Source organism: Phodopus roborovskii, unplaced genomic scaffold (assembly GCF_943737965.1).
Source record: "Phodopus roborovskii unplaced genomic scaffold, PHOROB, whole genome shotgun sequence".
NCBI lineage: Eukaryota > Metazoa > Chordata > Mammalia > Rodentia > Cricetidae > Phodopus > Phodopus roborovskii.
In genome coordinates, this window is record NW_026126416.1 from 25,953,031 (window position 1) to 25,980,203 (window position 27,173).

A 27,173-nucleotide genomic window follows, 5' to 3' on the forward strand; every position below is an offset into this window, starting at 1 on the left:
ACCATCCTTCTCCTCTGAGCCCCCCAACCTGATCGCTCCTGTTCTCATCACCACCCACCTAAGTTCACTCACAAAATCTCTTATATTTCCCCTTTCCAGGAAGCTCTGGCTCTGGGTGTCCCCACGAACCCTCCTTGTTACTAGTCTCTCTGGGTCTGTAGATTGTAGTATAGCTATCTTTTATTTTACAGCGAGTATCCACTTATGAGTGAGTACACACCATGTTTGCCTTTGTCAGTTTGGGTTACCTCACTCAGGGTGATTTTCTTTTTCTAGTTCCATCCATTTGCCTTCTTTATCCATTCCTTAGTTGAGGGACAGACATCTAGGCTGTTTCCAGGTTCTGGCTATTACAAATAAAGTTGCTGTGAACATAGTTGAGCAAATGTCCTTGTAGTATAAAGTATGATTTAACGTCCTTTGGCTATATGCCCAAGAGCGGTACAGCTGAGTCTTAATAATCCTTTTTTTTTTTTTGAGACAAGGTCTCACCATGTGGCTCTGTTTTTTTCTGAAGAAAGAAATTTTAGATAGGTTTTTTTCTGAAGAAAGAAATTTTAGATAATTTTTATGTGCATAGGTGTTTTGACTGCATGTATATCTATGTACCACATGTATGCCTGGTGCCTACAGAGGCCAGAAGAGGAAGCTGAGTCCCCTGGAACTGGAGTTGTAAATGGTTGCGAGCCACTCTGTGGGTGCTAGGAACCTAACCCCAGATGTCTTGAAGATCAGCTGGTGCTCTCAACCACTGAGCCATCTCTCCAGCCTTCTACTAATCATTTTTCATATGTAAAAGGGGAGCTATTAATAATAATAATAATGATAATAATAATAATAATAACTAATTCTTTCAACACAGAGTTATTGTGTGAATGATAAAGTGTAATGCTGGGCACATAAGAACTCAATAAACGTTAGTGTTACAGTTTGCTGAAGTATCTTTGTTGCATGCTTTCACTGGGGAGGTATTGCTGCTCACCCCGGAAAAGAGGGCCATGACAGAACAAAGAAATAATTCTGTGGAGTCCAGTGTGAACCAGTCAAGTCTATGTGATCACTTACCGGAGCATAGGTGACTTATGTAGCCGTGTCACTGATAAGCCACACCCCAGCATGGATGCTGAGTTAATGAAAGCTCCATTGTGTGATGTTGTCCCCTATCACCACTAACTTGCAACTTATAGGCAACTACTCCAACAAGCCCCCCCACACACACACACACCAGGCACTGGTTAGTGTTTATAACCTCAGAGAGAGGTTGTCCTAAGTACGGTTTCTGTTGCTGTGATAAAACACCATAAATAAAAGCAACTTGGAGAGGGACAGGGCTTATTTCTTCTTACAACTCTCAGGTCACATCCTAGCACTGAGGGAAGTCAGGGCAGGACCTTCAGTCAGGACCTGGGGGCCGGAACTGAAGTGGATGCCTTGGACGAGTTCTGCTTGCTGGCTTGCTCCTCGCAGTCTGCTTTCTTATACTATCTTCCCTGGGGTGGCAAAAATAGCACATTCCTTCCCAGATATTTACCTTCATTATTTTTCTCTTCCCTCTCAAGAGCCTAAGGAGAAGAATGGAAGCCCTGTGTGATCAGGGTTTGGGAGGAATGGTCCAGAATATTAGAGCTTTTTGCCAAATCGCAACAGAATCCAAACAAGGGAGGATTGAACTGGGTGACACTATTATCATATCCTGGAGCTACACTGTGGTAGCTATCCATGCTCATACACATCTTACAGGAATAACTGGGGACTAGAATGCAGTGATCCCATAGTCTAATCATTTATTTTACCTGTGAGTCCTGCATGCCTATTTCATTGCAGTTTGTAAATGATTAAAAAATGTAACTTTCAAATACAACTGTGTAAAAATTTACCTCAAAAGATTGGTTTTTTTTTATTGTAAGTGTACTTTGCTGAAAACTGTAAATATGTTTGTATAAAATTCTTGGCTTTTAAAAATCTATGTATATTTTCTTTTTATTCTTTCGCTTTCTTGTTTTTAAAATAGGGTCTCGTGTAGCTCAGGCTGGCCTTGAACTCTTGATTTTTCTCCTTCACCTCCTAAGTGCTGAGATTTCCAGAGTGACTTGCTTTATTTTCTAAAGCTGTATTTATAAAAGATGCTTTGTGGAATTGATTTTATTATAAATCACAAACAATAATAATAAAATGTGTGCTTACTTTTCCTTTCAGATTATGTCAAGGCCAAGCCGTGTCTCTTTGATTCTGACCCTGTGGAGCTGTAAAATGATTCCTCTCCCAGGAGCAAGCATACAGGTTCTCAGCAGACACGTGCGCCTCTGTCTGTTTGACGGCAGCAAGGTAAGAACTAAGTCTGCTGGGAGCTAAGTCAAGTCACTCCAGGGTAAGGGAAAAGGATTTTATTAGTACCATGTATGTTATATATACATGCACCATATATAAACATTAAGCAACTACTGCCTTCTCTCCTCCTCCCTATTATATATACACATATCTGTATGTACCACACTGGTTCTGATTATGTAGGTTTAACTTCTGGTTCTTTGATTGTGGAGTGTGATATTGGTACATCACAGACAATGTATCTGAGCTAATGTATCTAAGGTACTAATGCTTATCCCCCACTGTTACACTGTTATACTGTTATATTGTTATAGTTAAGCCCAGGTCTTATCTATGGTACTACATTTTTGATAAATATATATACCAGTATAACCAATAAAGCTTTCTATTCTTTTCCTTCCTGATTCTTTTCACCCAATGCCAAAAAGAGTCTGCATGATTGTCTTGAAACAAACATTTCTTGTATGAGAAAATTCTTAGTGCCCAGGTAGAAATTTTCAGCTTTAACCACAAATACTGTGAAGAACAAAGACTCAAAGTCAGTTGTCCAAGCAACCAACTTAACTTACAAACCTAGAAGTAGAAGAGTGAGTTAAGCTGGAGTGGGAAGAGCCCTACAGAATGGGTGGGCGTGGCACATCCCATAGACTGAGGTCACAGGCTGAATGAAAAGGGAAGGGAATGTGAGCTGAGCAGCAATTGGGCTCTCTCTGTTCTCTGGCTGAGGTCACAGTGTGACCAGCTGCCTCAAGATCTTGTGGCCACATCTAGAGGCACTTTCTTACCACCATAGTCCTGCATGGTAGGCTGCACTCTCGAGCAATGAGCCAAGTTTAACCCTGCCTCCCTACAGTTCTGTCGTCAGTGATTTTGTCACAGCAGTGAGAAATGTGACTGCCATAAACAGCAAAAGCAGAAAGATGAGTAGAGAAACCCTGCAATAGTTGGTGGTCAGGACAGCCAGCTGTCACTGTCAAATGAACAAAATATGGAGCCAGCTCGCTTAGGATTAAGCAGCTCCACCATTCGCTGGCATGAGACCCTTGCTCACTCTGTTCCTGGATTGACAGGAGGAGTAAGTGAGTTCATACGAGTGACACATTTAGGACCGCACTCAGAGCACAGGGGGCTGCGTAGGTGGGCTTGGCGAGCAATGATGATTACAACTTAGAAAGAGGGTGCTGCAGAGGGAGATGGGGGAGGCAAGAATCAACCAAATGTGGTGGACTAGATGGGAGAGCAGAGTGCTAAGCTGGCAGGATGCCTTAGACTCCCACGTGACAGAAGAGTTCATCCTTCATTTGAACTTGGAGTGTGTAACAGTGATCCTCATTTGCACACTTCCGTACAGAACACTGCCAGCAGGTGTCACTGGTGACCACTGGTGACCAAAAGGAGACAGACTGTCTTTTACTTTGTTTTGGAGACAGTCTCCCAGATGCACACCCCTAGTCTGGCCTCTCACAAGAACTAGGACCCCAGCTTTGTTTGTTTGTTTGTTTGTGATAGTGTCCTGATCAGGCTAGCCTGGAATTCATCCTCTTGCTTCTGCTGGGACTGTAGATATACACCACGCTCTACACACCATCACCACGCTTCAGTTTGAAGTTTGATTTTTTTTTTTTTTACTAATACATCAGAGTAGTAAAACTTATACCAAAATCATAGATATTAACTCATAGAACAGATCTCATGTTGTAGGTGTGTCTAGTAGGAATGCACGTCCTTACATTGTTTACTTGAACTCTTCCACAATAAATCTAAGTGTCAAAAATAAGAAGTGCTGCTGTTAATATCAAGCAGGACAGAGCGCTTTTAGAGACAGCCTCCCGGCACAGCTGGATTCTCTGAGCAGCTCACTAAAGGCCTCAGTGCCCAAGGCAGCAGGCAGATGCTGCAGAGCAGTCTTGCTCGGCTTTCAGCTGGATGCTTCTTACTGATTTTCTCTTGTTGGTAGAGATGGATCCCAGGGCCACCCCCAGCCGTGTGCCTGCTTCCTCTTCCCTTCTAATCTTGCGTTCTTCCGTTTTCTTTGTCCTATATACACAGAGAGGAGGGAGGGAAAGGGATGGGGGGAGAGAATGAGAGCATGTATATCTGTGCTTTCCAGTGCAGCTGATGTTGAAGGCTTGAGACTTGGAAGTGCGGGGATCTCAGACTCCTACAGAGTGGTTTCAAATGAGAAAATCTCATTTCAGGTTCTGAGCAATATCCACACAGTTCGAGCGGTATGGCAGCCTAAAAAGCCCAAAACATGGACCTTTTCCCCCCAGGTAAGTCATCTGAAGTGTCTGACCGGGCACGAGGCTCCCAAAGTGTGGTGCATGGAGCATGTGGCGCATAGGGTCAAATGGGAGTCTTTCCAGATCTTTCCATCTCCATTCTTCTTTGACAATTTTGGCAAAAATCCCCTGCACCCCAGAATCACTGAAGCTGTGATCCCTGTGAGTCACCTCTCTCAGTGGATCTCAATTTTAGGAAATGTCCCTTGATGGAGCAGACAGCAAGAAGATAAGATTAGGATTGGAATATTTTTCAAAAATGAAATCTTCCAACTGTGCCAATGGCACTTGTATTTTTCTCAGATAAAAATCAAAGGCAACGCCTCAGGGCCTGGTGCTTTACACCCAGATCCTGTCAGGGCTGGGGTGAGGTTAGGGCTTCAGACCACTGAGTCAGTCTCACACAGACGCTAGTGAGTCAAGGATGTCCTCTTGTTCTTTTTATGGGATTGTTTGTGGTTTACTTTTTCCTACCTCCAAGGACTCATTATTTTAGCATTTACTCCCCTCCCACAGCTAACTCCTTTGTTCCACTGCATTCTAGAAGCCCTTCCTCTTACTGTATCAGGTCTTAGCACAAGTCAGAAGGTCAGGGAGAGGGCACAGGCTGTGCTGGAGGCTTAGCCGCCTGGCTTGATGTGGCACGTGTCGTCCTCTGTGGCACAGCTCCTCAGAGCCCATGGTTCCCCTCACACCTGCCCCCAGGAAGCACTGCCTGTCTCTTTGCCTCTTTGTCTGCTCCCTGGTCGTTGTGCATGTGCAGTGTTGACTTTCTGTTTTCCAAGGATGAGCTGCAGGGAGGACTGTGAAAGTGTGAGTGAGCTTCTCGAATGATCTAGACATGTGGGAGTTTACACATCCATACATATACATCTGTAAATAGCCGCAGTCTCCACTACTGATGAACACTGGCCGTGGATAGGCCACATGCACTGTGGTATTTAGTCCTTGGTGCCACCTGTGAGTTGGGTTCTGTGTACCATTCAGGTGGAGTGCAGTGCTTATGAGGATCCAAGGATGTTGGAAGCATGCTGTGAGAGAAAAGGAGGGTTCATACCTTAGGCCCAAGGAAGATTTTTGAGCACGGGAAACTAAACCTTGGGGAATGGGTAGGGTTTTCTAGGCAGGAAAGGAGGTTATGGTTGTCCAGGGGAATGGACTGGATTGAACAAAGGGAATGATGGGATGCCTGTAAGGCAGGAGTGAGGACAAGTATGCATTGGTCTTTGGCTTTAGTGTAACTTACAAACAGCAGTAGTTAGTGTAAATAAAACAAGTAGGCTGCATTTGTTACACCCCTGGGGACTGACATATAGTAGTTTTCTTCTTTGCCTGTTCTAAGCAAAAAAAAAAAAAAAAAAAAAGTGTAGACAGGTGAAGGTAATTTCCCTATCAACAGGGAAGCTATGTGTTTCTACTTCCAATCATTACATGTGAACCTGGTCTATCTCCTTTTAAGAAAGTGCGTGTTTGCTCTACATTTGTCTATTTTAGCACATCCATGTGGGCCTGTGTGACACAACATGCAAGAGAAAGGAAGGTCAGGCAGCAGCTTGTAGGAGTCAATACTCTACTCCTACCATGTGGGCCCAGAGAGAAAACTCAAGTCTTCAGGCCTGCAGCAAGCCCTGTACTGGCTGAGCCTTCCCCGTATGCCCCCACCCCACCTCCCTCTATTAGAATGCAAAGGCATGAGCCCTTCACAGATGGATGAGGCTGGCCGGAAGCCCACTGTTCACTTTTGTCAGTAACTTGGTTTCCTTATCATTCTAGGTCACTGGCATCTTGCCATGCTTGCTCGATGGTGACTGTTTCATCAGGTCCAATTCTTCAACTCCAGACCTTGGGATTTTATTTGAACTTGGAATTTCTTATATTCGAAATGTATGTCAAAGCTGAAAGATAAACTGTTCTGATGCACCAAAGGGGAAAAGTTAGAAATGTATCTCATTTACAAGCAAAATAATAGAAGCTGGGTTAGCTACACTCTATTGCTATGACAAAATGCCCTGACAAAAGCAACATAAGAGGAAGGGTTTATTCTGGCTTACAGCTGTAGGGACTCCTTCCATCATGCAGGGAAGGCACGCCAGGCAGCAGACTATGAACAGTTGTAGGGGCTGGACTAGAACCCTCAAGGCCACCCCAGTGACCCACTTCCGATTCAACCCCTAAACAGCATCACCAGCTAGGGACCAGGTATTCAAACACGCATGCCTGGGGTCACATTCACACTTAAACAGCAATGGGAGATTTCTATGAACCAGAGTGATATGATTCTCATTTTTAAAAAAGTATTATGTTTATTCGTGGGCACAGTATGGAGGTCAGAAAACAGCTGTAGGGATCACCTCCCTCCTTTTACCATGTCGTCTCAAGGTTTGGCAACAGACACCTTGATTCTTATTGGCCTGATTCTTGATTTTTATGTGGTACTGATTTAAGTGGTATTTAAGGCAAAGGGGTATTTGTTAGCATTTATAGCATCATAGAACTCGTTACTTTTAAAGTACAAAACCTCCCAAAGTATGGGACTTCCCAGAGGTAATTTAAAGTCCTGAGTGCATTCTGGGCTCTCTCTCTCTCTCTCTCTCTCTCTCTCTCTCTCTCTCTCTCTCTCTGTGTGTGTGTGTGTGTGTGTGTGTGCGCGCGCGCGCGCGTGTGTGTGTGTGTGTGTGTGTTGGGGGCGGGGTTTAGTCACCCCTGCCCTCCAGGAGCCAAGTCCACATAAGTTTGTATGTCACAGCTTGCTCAGGGACATGCGAGAGTGGCGAGGGACCGTGAGAACTGTGCTTTAATGTTTGCCATGAGAAATGCTACACCCACTGGGGAGCGCCCTCACTGGTGACTCCACACGTCCACATTCTGCTCATAGCTTGAAAGGCGTAAGCATATAAAGTTGGCCTTGCAGCTACACAGAGAGCTGTCACTGGAAGATCATGTTAATTTCCTGTCCTGTACATCTTCAAGACAGATGGGTAGGACATGAGAGGAGCCAAGTGAGCCCCAGTGCCCTGGTAATTGGCAGGAGGGCTGAGCTTCCTGGCAAGGGGGTCCTTGAGTAATTGATTCCTGTATTCCATCCCCCGTAAAACAAAACTTCAAAATGTCTTGTAGTATCCTGTGGTTTGACATTGTCCCCAAACCGTATAGCACTGGAGACCAGTAGTAACAGTTACCTCAGGATCAGGTTTAAGGGACCTTTCAAAGCAACTGTGACAAAGCAGGGCAGTCATTTGAAGAACCACTTTTAACATCTGACCTGCAGGTAAAGTGGGGTGCTGGCATGTGGCATCTTATTTTCTTTGAGGGACAGCTTAGGCCTTAGAGTAGGTGTTAACTCTGCTCCTCCCAGAGGGCTCGGTGAGTGCTTGAGTGGTTAGCTCAGATACCCTTCTATGTGCCCATTTTATTTCCTAGTCTACTGGTGAGCGAGGAGAGTTAAGCTGCGGCTGGGTGTTTCTTAAGCTCTTTGATGCCAGCGGTGTTCCTGTTCCAGCAAAGTAAGTGGCTTATTGTTCCTCACAAATGAGCAACTGTGCAGAAAATTCCCAGGGACCATCTACCTCAGGTTTACTCTGTTACTTAACAAGTTTTGGGAAGGGGGGCTTTTCATATTGATCTTAGTGTTTGAGGGAGCATGGGAAAACAGGACATATTCAGAAGTCAGTATTTTTTTGGTTTTTGTTTTTTTTCCATTGGTAGCATTTTACTCATCAAATATTTTGTGTGAAGGGAAAGCCATTTTTTTTTCTTTTCAGTATTTTTTCTTATTTTACCTATTGATCCCAGGTTCCTATCCTTCTCATCCTCCCATGCTCCCCACAGATCCCCTCATCCCATCCCCCATCCACTCCCTAAGGAGGGTGAGGCCTTCAGTGAGGGATCATCAAATCTGTCACATCATTTGGGGTAGAGCCTAGACCATCCTCCCCCATGTCTTTAGGCTAAGGGAGTAGAGTATCCTCCCATGGGAAATGGGCTCCTGAAGTCCATCCCTGTACTAAGGATACATCCTGGTTCTATTGTCAGAGGTACCATATACATCCCAGGCTCTTAACTGAGACCCACCTGTCTCATAAACTAACAAGAAACTTGATGATCTCATTTTTAAATTTGTGAAATGAAGACCTAAGTCAAGGACGTGAGCAGGAGGGTACAGGTAGGCAGACAGGACGGACCAGGACTAGGATTCTGGGTGGGAAGTTCTATCATCCAGAGCTCTGGGCCCAGCTGGCTGATTATTCAGGTTCCTTAACATCTCCGGGTCTCAGTTTCCTCCATCTTTAATTTGGAGATTATTTCCTGTCTCAGAGCCTTGTGTGAGAATTACTTTGAGCGGCACTTCCTTCGTGGCCTTCTCGCCACTGGGCACAGCTAAGAGTCCTGCCTCCCGTTATCTCACATCACCCTAGTATTTGTTGCTGCTGGGGTGTTGTGGGAACCCTGATTTCTTATACTTTTTAAAAAATTTTTTGTTATGCTTAGTATATATAAATTATAATATAGCTTAGGGTTGTATTGTGCTTAGTAGAGGAAATAAGGAAATGCACGTGTCCACTTTGCAGAAGTGGAGTCACAGCTAACTTTGATCACCTCCAGTGGGTGTCGAGGGAAGGAAATTGCAGGATGATATGAACACTGTGACTCCACTTTTGTTCACAAAAGCTGTGCGAGTGGATCCAGGTAAACTGCTCCGAGGAGCAGAGCGGGAATACATTGTAACTTCTCTCTGCAGGTAAGTTACACTTCCATAAAAGAGAAGTACAGGGGACCCAAGGGGAAACAGCTCAGTGCCTACCTAGCAAGAGGGAGGGAGGGAAGCAGGAGAGAATACAGTAGAAATTCATAATGACTTCATTGTGCATAATGAGTCAATACATTGGAGGAAATACTTATTGACACGAGTCATTAAGTCAAATCATTTTAGTGACGTCAGACTCTTCCTCCTCTTGTGGAAAACCACACTGTCTGCAGTTAGTACTGAGGAGGACATCTGTCTCTTGAGATGCTGCTCATAGAAGAGTCAGCCCCTTGATTGTCACTTACCCATGAGTTGAAGAAAGTGCCCATGAATACCTTTGTGATGGAAAGTATTCCTGGCTGAGTCTAGTTCCCAAAATGTCCATGACATGTGCTCATCACATATGTTGTTCTTTTACAGAACGTATGAACTCTTCTTGAATGGTGGCACTCCTTATGAAAAAGGCGTTGAAGTGGACCCTTCAGTGTCCAGAAGAGGTACAGTCTGTGTGTAAACCTCTGTCAGGGGCTTATGAGACCAGGACCCTGCCACAAGCAAGTTAAGGGAGGAGGGGTTATCTGAGTATGTTTCCACAGGGTTTAGTCTGTGGTCTCTTGACCCTGTTGTGTTGGGCCTGTGTTAGCAAAGAACATCATGGTAAAAGGTGGGTGGTGAAGTCTTTAACCCTGTGACAGCTCGGAAACAGAACAGAAGGGCAAAGGCCTCTATATCTCCTTCATAGCCACAGACCCAGTGGCCTAAATGTGTCCCTGAAGGATCCCCCCAAAAGGTCCCGCCACCTCTTCTTTACAGGTCTTTTTGTAAAAGATGTATTTTGTTTTATGTGTATGTGTGTCTGAATGAATGTCTCGGCACCATGTGCATGCTTGGTGTCTGTGGAGGTCAGAAGAGAGTGTCAGATGCCCTGGAAATGGGGTTACAGATGGTTGTGAGCCACCATGTAGGTGCTGGGAACTGAACCTGGGTCCTGTGCAAGAGCAGTCAGTGCCCTTAACCACTGAGCCATCTCTCCAGCACTCATAGGCCTTTGAGTGACATCTAAATCCAAACTGCAGACCTCCTTTCCTGAAAGATGAAGCAAGCAATAGAGCAGAGAGAATGCAACTGTACCCTAACGAGATCCACTTTCCACTCAGAATCGCAGTCCTTAATATGTCATCAGTATGGAAATGAAGCCACTTGTTCTAAGTGTTTGTTTTTGTTAACACATCTGAGACTAAGTAGGAAATTGTGAATAATGGGGACCCTGTCGCAGGTCCTTTTTACTGGGTCTGGGTTGATACTTGGCTTAGTTAGGGTTTCTATTGCTGCGAAGAGATACCATGACCATGACAGTTCTTATAAAGGACAAGATTTATTTGGGGCTGGCTTACAGTTCAGAGGTTTAGTCCATTATCATTATGGCAGGAAGTGTGGTGATGTGCAGGCGGACGTGGTGCTGGAGAAGGAGCTGAGAGTTCTACATCTTGATCCTCAGACAATAGGAAGTATACTGTCACACTGGACATAGCTTAAGCCTGGGAGACCTCAAAGTCCACCCCACCAGTGACACACTTCCTCCAACAAGGACACACCTAATAGTGTCACTCCCTTTGAGGGCAATTTTCTTTCAAACCACCACAGTAGTCCATCATGGAAGGAAGTCAGGACAAGATTCAAACAGGGCAGGAGCCATGAAGAAGTGTTGCTTACTGGTTTGCTCCTCATGGCTTACTCAGCCTGCTTTCTTATAAAACCCAAGACCACCAGCCCAGGGATAGCACCACCCACAATGGGCTAGAACCTCCCCCATCAATCACTAAATACAAAAATACCATGCAGGCTTGCCTGCGGCCTAGTCTTACAGAGGCATTTTCCCACCTAAGGTTCCCATCTCTCAGATGAGTCTAGCTTGTGTCAGCATAATACATGTGACAAATGTAGAATGAGTAGAATAAGCTAACTGAAAGGACATTTGAATTCATTCCAAATTGCCCTCCAAAAGAAACCGAGTGAATGCCATCTACCCAGCAGCGTACTGGAGAGGCAGGAAAATAGACAGTAAGACAGATACAGCCCTTCCTCATAGAGTGTGAGTCCAACTGACATACGGTACCTCGGCACTCCTCCACCATCTTGGTCCTGGCTTTGTGCTCCAGACCCTCAGTTCTGCCCCACAGTGTTAGGTCCCACCCTTCAGAACAGTCTAGGCTTTGGAGTCTGTGGATCTGTTGGGTCTACCTGGAGCCAGGCCTGTTTTATCAGCTTCCTTTCTTCATGTCACAGAACACCTGTGAGGGTAGCTTGAGAGGTGCCCTCTGGAGACACATTGGCATTCATGCCAAGACAGGCTTGCAAGAAGCTGGGCCTTCATGCAATCCAGCACCACTTGGCTGTAGATTCTCGAGGACTATTTGTTTAAATGAACACTGTCCCAAGCACTTAAACTGCCTCCATATTCTTGATGTCTCCATAGCACAGGGCAGTGTTTTCCGCCAGATGATAAGCATGCGGAGGCAGCCTCAACTGCTGGTGAAACTGCGGTCTCTGAACAGGAGGTCAAGGGCCATGCTCAGGTGAGTGACTGGTCTGGCCTCTCTTGGGGGATAACTGGTGTGGGGGGCTTCTTGGTTGACTTTTGTCAATTGCTCTTTGTCTCTTTGCATACTCTGCCAAAAATCCAGACAGGCCACAGAATAGTAATACAGCTTAGATTAACCTCCTCTGCTGTTAGCTCAAATGGTAGCTATGAGGCCCAGAGACATGGCTCAGTGGCTAACAGCACTTTCTGCTCTTCCAGAATCCAAGTCAATGCACCAAAATGTTGTTCTTTCATTACAGTTATAAGAATGAAAACTGGAGAAGGGGGGGTCCCCAAGTGAGTGGGGTCCCAAGGTAAGGGACCACGTGGGAGAGCATAGCAGGTGAGGGTGACCAAGACGGGAGGGATAACACGCCAGGCAGATAGAGCTTAAATGAGGAGTTTATTTAGAAAGGGGAGTGAGGGAGACGGGAAGAGACATAGAGACACCGGGAACAGAAGAGGAGAGAGGGGGAGAGAGAGAAGGGGGGGTAGCTGGTGTCCAACCAAAAGCAGGAGAGAGAAAGAGAGAGAGGATGAGAGAGAGCGTAAGTGGGCAGGGGTCTGACTTTTAAAGGGGTCCTTTGCACCTGCCTGCAGACTAGTACTCATGAAACCCTGGGCTGACTAGAGTACTGCCTGAGTGCATTGTGACAGGGGCAGGCCAGCGTAATGTCTGAATCCTTACACAGAGGACCTGGGTTTATTTTGCAATGCCCATGTCAGGCAGCTTACAACCATCCATCCATCACTCCATCTCCAAGGGATCAAATGCCCTCTTCTGGCCTCCATAAGCGCCTGCATACATGTGATGCATACACACCTAGATGGCGTGATGGATATGCCAGATAATGTAGACACTCTTGAATAGATGGAGCTTAGCAGTGTAGTCTTGGCCTAAGGATAGGACTGGCCTTCTTTTCCTTGTCGGGTGTAGGTAGGTCTAGTTCACATATGGTAAAACTACCTTTTTTTTTATCAAGCAGTTCTCAAGTCTTGGCAAATGTACATGATGATGTAATAGTCCCTGCAAGCAAGATGGAGAACATCTCATTCTCTCTTAAAAAAAAAAAAAAAAAAAAAAAAAAAAAAAAGAGTTCTCTCATGTCATTGGGCTCCCCATCCCCATTCTCAAGCAGCCATTCCTCTGTCTTCTTCCTTCACACGTCTGTGTTTTCCAAACCATCATGAATGGTACTGTGTAGATTTGGAATCTGGTTCCTTTCACCCACGGAAATGCACTGGAGGCTCAACCATGCTGTGGGTGTGTTGGTACCTTGGTCCTTTTCATTCTAAACAGCGTTGCCCTTGATGGATAGGCCTTATCCATGCTTTTCTAGATCTGATCAGTCAAGAATAAGATTTCTCCAAATATCTGCACATAATATTTGCATACCATGCATGTCTACATTTCTTACGGGTAAAAATACCTAGAAATGGAACTTCTAGCTCATTTCGTATTGCTTTAACTTGATAAACTGCCAGGCTGTTGTCTATACGACTGTGCCATTTACACTGTCACTAGCAAAGCATCAGTGTCTCAGGTACTGTGCATTCTTGACAGCACATGTCTTCTGTTTGTTTTGGATGGCCCATTCTAAATGTGAGAAATGTTTGCCCCTTGCTTTAATTTGGGTTTCCTCGGGGAGATTGATCTTACGTGAGTGGCATCTCAGGTCTACCAGTGCCTCATTCACTGCCCTTAAGCGTCTCTCCCAGGATCTCTTTAATGTCAGTCCGTAGAGCTGTAATAAGATTTAATAAAAGGAAGCATATAAAAGCAATTAGCCCATATTTATAATGTGTGACACACCAAAACATAGTGGGCTTGCTGTGTGCACTAATATCATCTTATGCATGGATCAGTGCAGGCTCTGTTGGAATAAGCATGTGTGTTGACTGATAAGATCAGGAGATTTAAATAGATTGAAGGGGAGTGACTGTGGAGCACAGAGGGAACCAGGGGAAGGCATGAAGGGCAGAGCACGCTGCACAGGAGCGCCCTGCCAGGACCTGCTTACCAGTCAACAGTAAGTGAGGATAAGGTGCCAGCAAGATGGCTTGCCCAGCCCGGCCCTCTGAATTTGACCCCCTGGATCCCCATGGTGGAAGAACGGAAATAACTCCTAAAGGTCGTCTTCTTTGCCTGCCTGCGTACTATGGCGGGCACACCTCCACACACAATAAGTGAATATCATTTAAAATCTTTAATGAAGTAGGGAAGTGAGAGAAGGCTTGGCCTACCCCTCGAACATAGCCGTTTTCAGTCAGGTTGTGCCCCGTGCTGAATCGTGAGGTATACTTTACAGTTCAGCCTGTCAGCAACCATTAATAATGTGTCCGTGGGTATTGCTTACTCTTGGCTTTCTTTTTCTCTCCCCAGATATCCATGGTCTCTAATTCACCCTCCCCCCCTTTTGGCCAATCTTGTTTGAAAACTTGTTCCTTTTCAAGGTGAAGAAAACAAAAGCCTCACAGTAGCAGCTTTCGTAAGAGAAAAGCCAAATCCTGTCTGTCATCATTCTCCCTCTTGCTGCTCCCCACAAATCCTGTCTGTCATCGTCCTCCCTCTTGCTGGCCCCCACCTCTCACCCATGGCCAGACCTCCAGGGTTCGCCAATGGCTGCCAGGGACAGCTCTTAATGCTGCTTTCTTGGCTCCAATTCTGCATCTCGGATACTCTTTACTGTCTCAGGATCAAACTGGCCTGTGTGGCACAGAGGTAGGGAAGGCAGCCATCTGTCTAAAGCTCTAAACACTGTCCTGTGTTGTAGGGTCCTTAGTCCCTGCACTGGAGACATCAGGGACCCACCAGGGGGTGTTAAATGCAGCTCACAGTAGGCATAGAAATGGGTGTGTGACATGATTTCCAAGAGGAGGTCTTCCTGCACGTGTCCTCTAGTGCTTCTCAGGGACTTCACTTCTGCTGTCCCTAGCCTCTCCTGCCTGGCTTGGAAACCAGGCCATGGACTTTCTCAGGCCAGAGGCTTATGGGCCCTGAGACCTGTGCTGTGGGTTCAAGGTGAGAGGCTGGGCACCAGCGTGTGAGCTTTACACACACTTCTTTCACACCAGGGAAGTGAAGACAGGCAAGCTTGTCCTGGTCAGCATCCTCACTTCCCTGACAAGCCACTGCCCATGGGCTCCAGGAGAAGGGTGGTGACACCACACACATTATTCTCCTCCTCTTCAAAGGTATGTCCCACTTTCAACCCTACCTTCCCCTGCTAACCAGCTTCACCCATGTTTAACTACAGTTCTGCTCTCAGTGCTGAGAGAGGCTCAATGGGACTCTTTCCACTGTGCCATGGAGCACTCAACAGTGAGCACACACTCAACAGTGGAGCACTCACTCAATAGTGGAGCACTCACTCAACAGTGGAGCACACACTCAACAGTGGAGCACTCACTCAACAGTGGAGCACACACTCAACAGTGGAGCACTCACTCAACAGTGGAGCACACTCAACAGTGGAGCACTCACTCAACAGTAGAGCACACTCAACAGTGGAGCACTCACTCAACAGTGGAGCACTCAACATTGGAACACACACACAACAGTGGAGCATTCAACCAGTGGCAAAAAGCCCAGTCTGAAATTTTCATTGGTGCCCATTCTCACTCAAGACCCAGCTCCAACTGTCTTTAGCCTCTCACGCATCTAGCATTCTTGCACATGCTCTAGGTGTCATTTGTCTATCAGAAGACATAAAAATACAAAGTACAGACTCACCTCTTGGTTTTTCAAGACAGGGTTTCTCTGTGAAACAGTCCTGGCTGTCCTGGAACTCACTTTGTAGACTAGGCTGGCCTTGAACTCAGAGATTCTCCTGCCTTTGCCTCCCACGTGCTGGGATTAAAGGCTTGCACTGCCACCACCCAGCTAAGACCCACCTCTTGACCCAGTTTCTTTGAATAAGGAAGGGCCCTGCCCCCTAAGTCCGTAGCCCCAGTTTGTGGTGAGCCTGTTGTCTAAAAGTAACTCCATGTTCAACTTCACCAACACCTGTCCCATTTTCTTTCTTTCTCTCTGTTTTTTTGTTTGTTTTTTCTGAGATGGGTTTCTCTACTATGTATCTCTGGTTGTCCCTGGAACTCCCTATGTAGGGCAGATTGGACTTGAACTCACAGAGATCCACCTGTCTCTGCCTTCCAAGTGCTGACATTAAAGACTTGGTCCACCCCCACCTAAAACCATTTTCCAAAAGGGTTTAACTAGATTCAGTGGACCAAAGGCATACTTCTGAGGTCCTGAGGGGAGAGAGTTCTGAGTTTGGGCTCTTGGGGTTCTGCATATCAGGAAACATTGGTCCAGAGCAGTGGTCTGTATAAATTCCTACAGTTACTTTCCTTTGTCTGTTTGATATATTTCCATCCATTATCTTACAGTTTACTCTTGTTAAAAATGCAGTAAGAATGTTCCTAATGGACCCATTCATTACATTTCCTGCGCTCTGTTCCTGTGTGCTCATCTCCAGGTGGATTTAGAGGAAAGCGTGTTTTCACTTCCAACTCAGCCTTTAGTATCTTAGAACTTTCTGGTCATCTTGGGTTCGGAAAAAATGATAAAATTTCTAAGAAAAAAAAAATGAGACACCATTGCCTCATGCAGAATCGAGGTGGAAGGAAAGGAGTGTTCTCACTGAGGGAGTTCCCACACCTTCCAGACGGATGGAGCAGACAGATCTATAGGAAGGGGTGGGGGGATAGAAGGAAGGAAGGGTCCACCCCTTCCCCTGGGTGATAGGTCTTCAGCATGAGCCCTATCTTGGCATACTACAGAGCATTGCCCACAGATGCCACAGCCAGATAGAGAATGCCCTGAGGAGTCACAACATGAGCATACAGGGTATGGTGTCATCGGGCACTGTTAGTGGTCCTCGGCAGTCTGTCCATGAACTTTAGCTCAAATTATACCAAATCGGTATTTTTGCATGCTCAGTGAACCAAAAAATGCAATCCACGAAGCTAGTTACTTGTGGACTCCTTTGCTCCTGCACACCAGCCCATTGGCCACACCCATTCCCTTCTAAAATTCACTAGATATTAAAATAAAGGATTAATCATAAAAATTGAGGTCACCTTTGTAACCTTTGAATTATGTTTTTCTGGAGTCTAAAGCAAGTGTCTTGTAGATAACATATAGTTGGACTTACCTTTTTATTCTTCCAATCTATATATTTTGATTGGGGAATTTTGATCTGCTTACATTTAGTATAGTTGCCTATTGGGAGTGCAATCATTTTGGCACTTTTGTTACTTATTCCCTGTATGTCTTGTAGATATATATATATATATATATATATATATATATATATATATATATATATATTGGGTTGGTTTTTTTTTTTTGGCACTGAGTCTTTTCCCTTTCCATTTGTATATAGTCTGTAGATTGTGTGTGTGTGTGTGTGTGTGTGTGTGTGTGTGTGTGTGTGTTTACCATGGAGATTTTTTACATATTACACCCCAAAGTTATAATAATCTATTTTAAACTGATACCATCTAAACTCCAATATTAAAATTTTAAGCTCTTGCTATATACTAGACACTAGATTAATGCTACATTTACTTCATTTTAATTCTTTCAGTAACCTGAAATTCGGGTATTACTCTTGGCATCCTACAAATAAAGAAACAAAAGCATACAGAGAGTGATTAATTAATCCCTCGACTGACTGGTAGGAAGTAGAAAAGTCAGGATTCAGTTCAGATCTGTCACCTCCTGTGTCCCACCCCGCCCATGAACAATCTGAACTGGCATTTCCTCTTCTTCCACACCAGGCTTGGCAGCAACATGCTTTTGTTCAAGCCTGTAGCTCGCTAGTCCCTTTCCAAAACAACGCACTAATGACTTTCCTTTTTACTTGACATTTCACATGGGCGTGTGTGCCAGCGTGGAAACACAAGCATGCAGCACAGTGCTGAGACATAGAAACACACATCCGAGGGCCATGTATCCCCAGTTTAACATGCCCAAGTCGTGATGTAAGTTTTCCTTTAAACTGTAAAATCTTTTCCCCCCAGTAATAAAGTAAAACTTGGAACTGGTCATTCAAATAATACATGGAAGAAAAAACCCAGGAGATTGGGTTGAAAGGGTCTGTTTAATGAATGCCTTTCTTCTCCTGTTAGTCTGCTGCCAGAGACCTTGGTGGGGAGTGTGTGCTCCGCTCATTTACTGATATTTTACCGACAAATTCTTGGAGATGTGCTCCTGAGAGACAGGACAAATCTGCAAAGTGCTGGTAAGTGTGGGCTGTTTTCTGTGCTTTCATGCTACAACCCCCGAAGGCATGCATTCTGTGCCAGCCTGCATCTCCTGCCTACAGATGTGGCGCATGGACTAAGACGTTAACTAGCACTGGGGTAACACATGACTTAGGGACAGCTTTGTGAGCTCTCATGTATTCAGTTCTTTCCCACTTCTTTTCCATCCTGGGGCTTTAAGATCTTGAGCCTACATAGAAACGGTTTCCTTTTTAGCCTTGGAACCACCTGTTTTCATCTGCGACCTATGCATATCATCTTTTCAGGAAGAAGCCACAATCTTACCAAATAGCTGTTCTTAAAATGGTGAAATGTGTCCATGGATCAGTTACAAGTCAGTAAATCAGACAGTGCTCTAGTTTCAATGCACTATTTTTATTCTTGGTATTTCTCTTTAAGTTAATCTTATGTATGTGTAGTGTATGTGCAAGGGTACATGTGCGCATGAATGCACATGCATGTGGAGGTCTGAGTTTAGTGCTGGGCATCTTCGTCCATCATTCTCTACCTTATTCACTGAGGGAAGGCCTCTCAGTGGCCCAGAACTCTCTCATACAACTTGACTGGCTAACTCTAGTCCACTCTCTCTACTGGAACATAGGTAGGCTGTTACACCCAGCTGACAGTCTTCACATTCGTATAGGAGGCAAGTTAGTCATTCAAACATCTCCCCATTCCCAAGTAAAATATTAAAAAATAATTTTAAAAATAAACCATTATACATGAATGAACTTTCTAAGAGGAGTGTGCATGCTATAAGAACTTAGCCCTAAAGTAAACTATCTTAATTCTTTTGTTTCACCAAAACTCTAGATACCTGTGTCCAGATACCTGTTGCCTGTTGGGAATATGATGTTGTGCCATTGTGTGATGAATGAAAAAAAGTATGGTTGTACCCACCCTAAAGGAGCAGCCAGGCTTCAAAATAAAACAACACCAGTATGCCCTTTAGCCTTTTAGAATAATTGGTCATAAGGAAAATAAAGGGAACATGAACCAAGAAGACCTGAATTAATATGTAGCAAGAAGAAAGGCTTCTATGAACAGACAATATCAAAGATGAAACTCAAGCAAGGGATTAGATACATGGGGAGATGTATGAGAGAATCATTTCTGATTAGAGTAGCTCATGTGCCTGGAGATCCAAGGCAAGAAAATGCACCTGTGCTGGCAAGGTTGAAGGTGAGGTCAGGCAGGCATGGATGGAGAATACAGAGCAAGACAGCCCAGTGTTGCCTCACACTGTGGTCAATTGTGTTTTCTGTTAGAAAAGGGTCTACACCAGAGTCCTGTCCTGGTAATGCAGAGCGGAGTCGAAAGCTGCACAGAAACATCCAAAGGAATATCTGTAACTCCAGGGAGTGACACTTGAGCTTCACCCATCACTTGCTCTTGGGTTCAGCAAGTAGGAACCTTCACCAGCATCACTGCTCAAAAGCAGGCTCACTGGCTGTTCCTAAAGACAAGGAGGCTACTCTATCTATGGTTCTCCACTGAGGCATAGAATTTTGGAATGTATTGCACTTGGCATTTCAGAAACAAATGCTACTGTTTAAATGTGTCTCTTTCAAATGTCTCTTTAAAAATTGGTGTGATAGAGACAGCTTACCTGAACAAGGAGGAGGTCAGAGTGTGTAAAAAGTGTTAACATCTAATAATTAACATAATAATTTTAATCCGAATAGATATACTGAGATCAAATATAGTAAAATCAGAATGAAGCTTGAATTCTTCCTGTTGTATGTTTCAGATTTAATTAGTCATCCAGTGTTGGCCACCTTCCCCATGCTCCTGGAGCAGCCGGACGTGATGGATGCTCTCAGGGTGGGTACCACTTACCATGATGAAACCTGCTGTAGCTGAGTATTTCCCAGTCCCTGTTCATTGTCTAGCTGACTCAGCTTCATCTTTCCAAGCATGGTGAACACTACTCCCCAGGGGCTACCTTCCTGATGCAGTGACCATGGGGACCACTGAGTTCCTCGCTGTACTTTCCTGACTGTTATATTCTTCCATGTAAGATAACCAAGAGAGGCAGTCAGCTGAGCTTTCAGGACAGTTGGGGCATACATAACATTCTTTAATTGAATTCAGCACACTGAATAGCAGCTGGATATTAAAGTGAACAGTTTGAAACCTCCAGTTTTCAGCTGAATTTGAATTTCCAAAACCATTGTTTTATGTGTCTCAACCTGAAGGATTAGGGTCAACAAAGAGAGAAGCTTTGTGACCATGAAAGGCTCATGCACAGATAACACAGTAGCTGCCATGGCCAAGTTTGTTTTGGAAGCCTCAGATATAATGAAAGCAGCAAATGACAATCAGAACTCTGTGTCATTAAAGATCCTTAGGTGAGAGGGACCTAGCGAAAGACTGGGGCTGCATTGACCTGCTGACAGGGATGATGTCACAGGTGTGGAAGGATCAGCAGAAACCTTCTGAGGCAGATTGGGTCCAGTTTGGTATGATGTATGTGGCGGGACCGTGGATAGCAAAGACCAGAGACTGCACGTGGAGAGCAAGGGAGTGATGAGTGACCAGGATGCTTCACTGAGGGATGTTTCTTCTGGCTGTGCAGAGAGAGAGAACAGCACATGTCCAGGAGGATTGTGGCCATGACAGTTGGAAATGTTGCTGGGAATAATGTCATGAGGCAGGGAGGCATAGGCTTCTTTTATAGGTTCTTTTAGACAGACCTAGAAGGAAACTCAAGGACAGTTTTATTGGGTTTTATTCATGAAATAAGCTGTGTCCAGTGTTCTTGGACACAGCTTTCTTGAAGAACATAGCAGATCTCCCAAAGATAACCCATGGTCCAATTATAATCCCATCTCATGGCACAACCTTTAGAACAGTGGGCTTTTCTGGTTGAAGATGTCTTTGCTGGCTTTAACATGAGAAGGACTGCCAACAGCAGACCAAGAATATTTTCTTATTGTCTTATTGGAGTCTGAAAGACCACAAACAGGACCATCAAACTGAGGTCTTGTCCATTGCCGGAGGAGGGAGTTGGAAGAGGGAAAGGACCAGGTGTGCATTCCAAATCAGAGGGTCAAGAAAGCAGGCAGGCTTCACAGTGGGGTTCTGAGAAGTAGCCTGGGGTAGGGTGTCTTTAGAAAAGGGTTGTGTCTCACTCCTGGTGGCCATCCAGCATGGCCCCATTCCGTAGCTACCCAAGGGTGGAGGCCGATGAAAGCCCTCTTCTCTTCTTGAGCCACCTGGAATGAGCAGCTTTCCCTTTTGCTGTTTGCCCCTCAGGAAAAGGCAAAGATGGACCTTAGGATTTCCACTGATCACTTCTTTCACATTTCTTTGGCCAGAACCAGTCATGTGATCCTTTTAACTTGCAGGGGGTGGGGAGATAGGCTTCAGTTTGATTCAGAAGGAAAGGATTGGGACTTGGTGCGGTGGCACTGACCCCCGTACATGCTTTTATCACCACCCAGTCCTTTTGTATGAAATTCTGCACTGCTTTCTAAAGCTAAGGTCAAGTCTTTGTACCTGCCTGACAGCAATTTTCCAGACAGTGAGTCTAAGTTACTAAGTGGGGTTTACATTAAGCCATATTGTCTTTTAAGATTTACATTTGAAGTAAGCTTTGCTTAGCTGAGTTTAGTTTGTGGTTAGTGTTTTAATAATAATGACACCTGGCCTGCTATAAAATGCTATGGGTTTTCTCAACCTAGAGGCAGTAGGTACAAGTTAATAGGGTAGGATGTCACAGTCCCAGAAGTCAGTAATAACCCTGACCATGCTAAGACATCATAGTCGGTCCATCAGCACATTCTTTCTCCAGAGGGTGGAGGAGGAGATCCCTGTCTCAGCACCATGTAACCATAGGCACCAGGGGCTACGCTGCCCAGGAAGGTACCAATAGGTAGTTACCTACAAATATACACAAAACCAGCCCTGGACAGTCAGCCTGGAGTCTGGGCACATTACCCCAGCCTTACAGACTGCTAAGAACTTGCTTTGCCAAGTCTTCAGTTCATCCCTGTGTGGGGTCCGTTGACCTCTGGCTTCTCTAGTTAAAGAAGCTGTGTGTGAAGCCTGTAGACAGGCTGGAAATGTTTACTCTCAAATTGACTTGTCTGTCACATCCCACCCCTTGTCACCAGTGTGTCAGGCAGAGTCTGGCTTGGGGTACTTGGTAGGGCTTGCAATTTTTGTTGCTGTCTCACCTTGGAAGCTCATGACTTCTAGGCATTGTATGTGTTTGGCACAAGCATTTGCTTTACCCATTCTTTTTGTAAGCTGGTTTTTCCTTATAATAACCACAGGTTTCTGAGGTGTCCTCTGCCGATGTGCCTGCCCTCCCTGTCAGGCTGGTTCTGAATTGCTGGCAGTAGATTCCATGGACAGTGTTGCTGTGCAGCAATCCTGACCCTGCCCATAACTTTAACTACAGGGTGAAGTTGCAGAAGGTGCTGCCAGGACTTGCGGCGAGTGCTCTGACTAATACAGGATTTCTGTTTTCTTGTTTAGAGTTCGTGGGCCGAGAAAGAAAGCACACTAAAACGATCAGAAAAGGTAATGATTTCCCACGCTTTGTAACAAGGTGGTGGGATGCACTGAGTGGAATGCCTGGCTTGGGTTTATGCAGCTGCAGAAACGTGGTCTAGCCAGGAAGCCTGGCCTTGACCAGTGAGGTAGGATGTCATTGCCAGAATCCACTAAACAGAAAGTTCAACAGACGTTTTCTGTTTAGGACCAGGTAATGACTTTAGACAAGCTTTGTAAGGCTCATTGTCTCTTCCACAGTGAGGCTACTGTCATCGAGAAAAAGCAGCCATAGACAGCATGTAAAAGCCCAGAGCTCTGTGTTTCTACAATCATTTGCTTATAAAAGCAGGCAGCGGCCACATTGGGCCCATGGTCTTCTACTTCTAGCTGGTACACCCAGCCCGTTTGCCACATGTGCCTTGGGATAGTTGTGAATGTAGCCCACAAAATTATAACTGTACATAAAACACTGAGATTTTCTTTGGAATTGTTTTGCATGGTTTTCATTTAACTTTGTAAATGATACATTGTATCCCAATGTCAAAAGGCTGGATACACCTGAAAGTGTCAATTGTTTACAAGAATTGTAAGAAACAAACAAAACACACACACACACACACACACAAAACTAAACATTAAGACAGGAGCAGGAACAAAAACAAAAAACAAAACAAACCTAAACATTGGGACAGGGACAGGAATTACAGCCATTGTGTCTTTACCTGAGCTTCTGCATGACTGACTGACTGTTAATACTGCAGTTCTGCATCTTCTAGAATAGCAGTGGGTGAGGTGCTGCCCAACATATATGGTATGCATGGGCACACCGTGTGAGCAGCACACACATGGTTTGCATGAGCACACCATGTGAGCAGCACACAAATGGTATGCATGGGCATACCGTGTGAGCAGCCAGCTGTATTCGGAGCCCTCTGCATTCAGCAGCAGTGTGCTCTGAGATCCCCACCCCAGTCTGTGAGCCCCAGGCCAGGTCCTCTGACTGTCTCAGGAGGGTCTGAGCCCTTAGGACTGATGACCCCTCAGTCAGGCTTGGGCCTCTTTTCTCCAGATCCCACAGAATGTTTGCCACTTCTCTGTTTTGTTTTTGAGTTAGGGTCTTAGTATCTAAGCCCTGGCTGGCCTGGATTTTGTTAAGTAGGCTTGATTGACCTTGAACTCACAAAAATCTACCTGTCTCTGCCTCCTGAGTGCTGGGATTAAATGAGTGCACCACCATTCCCAGCCCCATTTCTTTCTGACATTGAGACAGTTGTTCTGGCAGACTACAATCCAGCCATCTACATAGTCATCTTGCACTGTGAGATGTGTGTGTGTGTGTGTGTGTGTGTGTGTGTGTGTGTGTGTCTGTAAAACTAGAGTTTTACAGACTAAGTGCTCAGTGGCACTTAGGAGACACCCTGGTCTCACAGAGCCACTGCAGAGTTCTTGGGGAGAACTAAGCTCTTCTCCACAGTGACTCTTACTCCCTGCTAGGTCCTCCATCCTACTCCCGGGTGGCTTTTAGCTGACATCTCACAGGGTTTTGTACTTTGTGAGCGATGATGCCAGTCTATTCATAGTTCCCTTGTGGTGATGTTTCCCCAGAGAGACCGAGAGCTCCTGAAGGCCGAGTTCCTCCTGGTCTACCATGACTGTGCGCTCCCTCTTCTGCATTCCACGCTGCTGCCCCCGTTCAGATGGGCGGAAGAGGAAACGGAGACTGCTCGATGGAAAGCCATTGCTGACTTTCTCAAGCAGAGCAGAGAGAATGAGGGTTCCCTGAAGGCTCTGCTTTCACCAGACGGGGTTCATGAACCATTTGACCTTTCAGAGCAGACCTATGACTTCTTGGGAGAAATAAGAAAGAACTCAGCCTGACAGTGGCCATGGCTCCCACACCCACTGGACCCATGGTCTCCCGTGATAATTTGGCTCAAATAATAGAACCAAAAGAAATGGACTGGTTAGAACTTAGGTCGCATTTTTTTGTGTTCAAATTATATTTTCAAAGAAATATCTACTAATCTTATTGTATGTAAAACAATAAAATAAATTTTATACAGAATATTGTTATATCTAAGTTTGAATTATTGTCTTCAAAACACTAAATTGTCAAGCTGAAGGTACAGATGTCTATGAAAGCAGAGTTTTTATCAAAGACTGAATTTGTGATTATCCAAGAAGAGTGAAAATATAATCCACCAACAGGAAGGAACTATTTCCAAGTCATAAGTCTGATACAAGTTTAGTGTCCAAGGGCAGGGCTTGGTGATAGAGTGATCCAACCCTAGCATTGCAAAGACAAACAGTCTAATATGCAGAACATAAACTGCTGGTATTGCTAACAATATATATAGGTTCGTTTGAAAAATTGTGTTGTCCCACACCACTCCTCACCCAGGCTGCAATGTGCCCAGCCTTGATGCCATCCCCAGCCCCTGCCCTCTCTGGAGTGGGGCGTGCCAAAGCCCTAGTGCAGAGCGTGGTGACAGAGACGGTCAGCACTTACGTGATCCAGGATGAGCGGGGCAATCAAATCTGGATCTGTCCAGGGTGAACAAGCCTGGTGACGGGAGTCCTATGATCGGCTGTGATGGCTGTGATAATTGGTACCACTGGCCCTGCGTGGGATTAATGGCTGCTCCTCTAGAAGGAATGCAGTGGTTCTGCTCCAAATGTGCCAAGATAAAGAAAGACAAGAAGCCCAAGAAGAGGAAGCACCGTGCACACTGACGTCAGCGTGGGCAGGACTGATGCCCCGCGCCGGTTGGGGCTGGGCCGGTTCTGCCATCCTGTCTCCCCCAGGCCCTGTGGACAGCACATCCCGGAGGGGCAAGGACAAGAATGTGCCATCGCTGGAGATGCTCCCTTCTGAAACACATGGGCCTGAGCTCCCATGGCGTGTGACTGAAGAGAAACCCCAGTGGAGGCGTGGCCTGAGGGTTAGCACCTCCATCTGCCTATTACCAGTGACAAGTATTAATAAAGACACCACACATCTTCCCTCTTGATTTCCTTTCTTCTCTCCAGGACCTTTTATTACGCTGTTAGATGAGAAGGTAATGTACAAATGCCTTGATTGTAATTGAAGGATGCATCATTAGGTATAGTTTCCAAGCCCCCTCCCTCACAGAGATAATCATAAGGAAAGAACGCCCCAGTCAGAGGACTGGTAAATATTTTTGTGATGAGAATATATGAAACTCCCCCACCTGACCCCACTTTTATTACTAACATGTAAAATGTTCAGGCTTTTGTGAGATACCTTATATTTTTTTAAGAAAAAGGTTTCTATCATGTCCTGTTCACCTCCGTGCAAATTATTTTCCTTTATTTTATAATTTGGTTGTGTTCTAATCCTGCTCTTCTGTAAACTTCTGGAGCCTCTTCTCGCTGCCACGTGTACATTTATCAACTTGTATAAAACTCTTGATACTAAGAACGATTTCCCCTGACTGTAAATAATAAATATTTATGAAGTAGTTATTTTTAAAATTTTTTATCGTGTTTAATTCTGGCTTTCTCTGGAATCCACTGTGATTTCAGCCATGTCTGTAATTGCTGCTGTACGTAGGCAAAGAAGACAGAGAGAGAGATCAGCTATCCTTCCCCAAATGCAGTGCCCGCAACACGGTGGGGAAAGGGCCGTAGGAGGTGGAAGGAACAAGGCAATTTAAATCTAGCATTGATGGTTTGAAATTGTTTTGTTTGTTAAATATTTTCTGTAAATTTCTCTCGCTTTTACTATAAGGACATGTAGTTTCCACAAAAGTAAAAAAAGAAAAAGAATGAAAGAAAAATACTGTAGCATTTTGTGTTTATATTGTTTTATTTCTACAGATTTGTCCATGGATATTGTGCTTTAAGGTTGAAATGAAGTATATTATGAATTTTTTAAGAAAATGCATCAAATTTCAGGGTATAGTATATTACTATACTGCCCACTATTTATTATATGTTAGAGATATCTGAAACGTAAACCAAATATTTTATTTTTAATGTAAAAAAACCATCAAATTTAACTTTATTAGTATATTTTAGTGACTTGGAATAACTGTGGACTTTGATTTTGAAATAATCCAGATTTAGGCTTGTGTGAAGGCTATCTTGAATGTTAGAATGTGGGATTTGAACCTAATATAAATATACGAATAGAAATGTGATTTTTTTTCTTTTTACTGCCAACTCAATTGATATCAGATTATAATTAGTCCTATTTTAAAACATAAAATGTGGTTTCAGAAAAAAAAAAAAAAGAAAAGAAAAATTGTGTTGTTAGTCATTTAATTCAGTCTGTCTTTTGGGTTGATTTACCCCAGATTAGAACAAATGCAGAGTCCTTGTCTTTTCAAGTCAGTATGAAATGTCTTTTGTCAAAAAAATTCTTTACCCACATTGAAGAGTGCTTCTGACATGTTTTTTTATGGAACACCCAGGTCTTAGTGCATTTCAGATAAGTTCACAA

General features: G+C 44.6%; 1 protein-coding gene across 1 annotated transcript in view; it reads left to right on the forward strand.

The window, feature by feature from the left end:
- Window positions 1-24,773, forward strand: part of Nphp1 (nephrocystin 1) — a 47,528-nt gene extending 22,755 nt beyond the window's left edge. Inside the window, exons 11-20 of the mRNA XM_051183446.1 lie at window positions 2,197-2,325; window positions 4,527-4,601; window positions 6,384-6,494; window positions 8,031-8,113; window positions 9,775-9,851; window positions 11,831-11,930; window positions 18,071-18,183; window positions 19,956-20,029; window positions 22,691-22,735; window positions 24,314-24,773. Coding sequence (XP_051039403.1) covers window positions 2,197-2,325; window positions 4,527-4,601; window positions 6,384-6,494; window positions 8,031-8,113; window positions 9,775-9,851; window positions 11,831-11,930; window positions 18,071-18,183; window positions 19,956-20,029; window positions 22,691-22,735; window positions 24,314-24,586 — 1,080 coding nt within the window. The 3' untranslated portion in view covers window positions 24,587-24,773. The remainder of the gene's footprint in view (window positions 1-2,196; window positions 2,326-4,526; window positions 4,602-6,383; window positions 6,495-8,030; window positions 8,114-9,774; window positions 9,852-11,830; window positions 11,931-18,070; window positions 18,184-19,955; window positions 20,030-22,690; window positions 22,736-24,313) is intronic.
- Window positions 24,774-27,173: the final 2,400 nt, after the last annotated feature.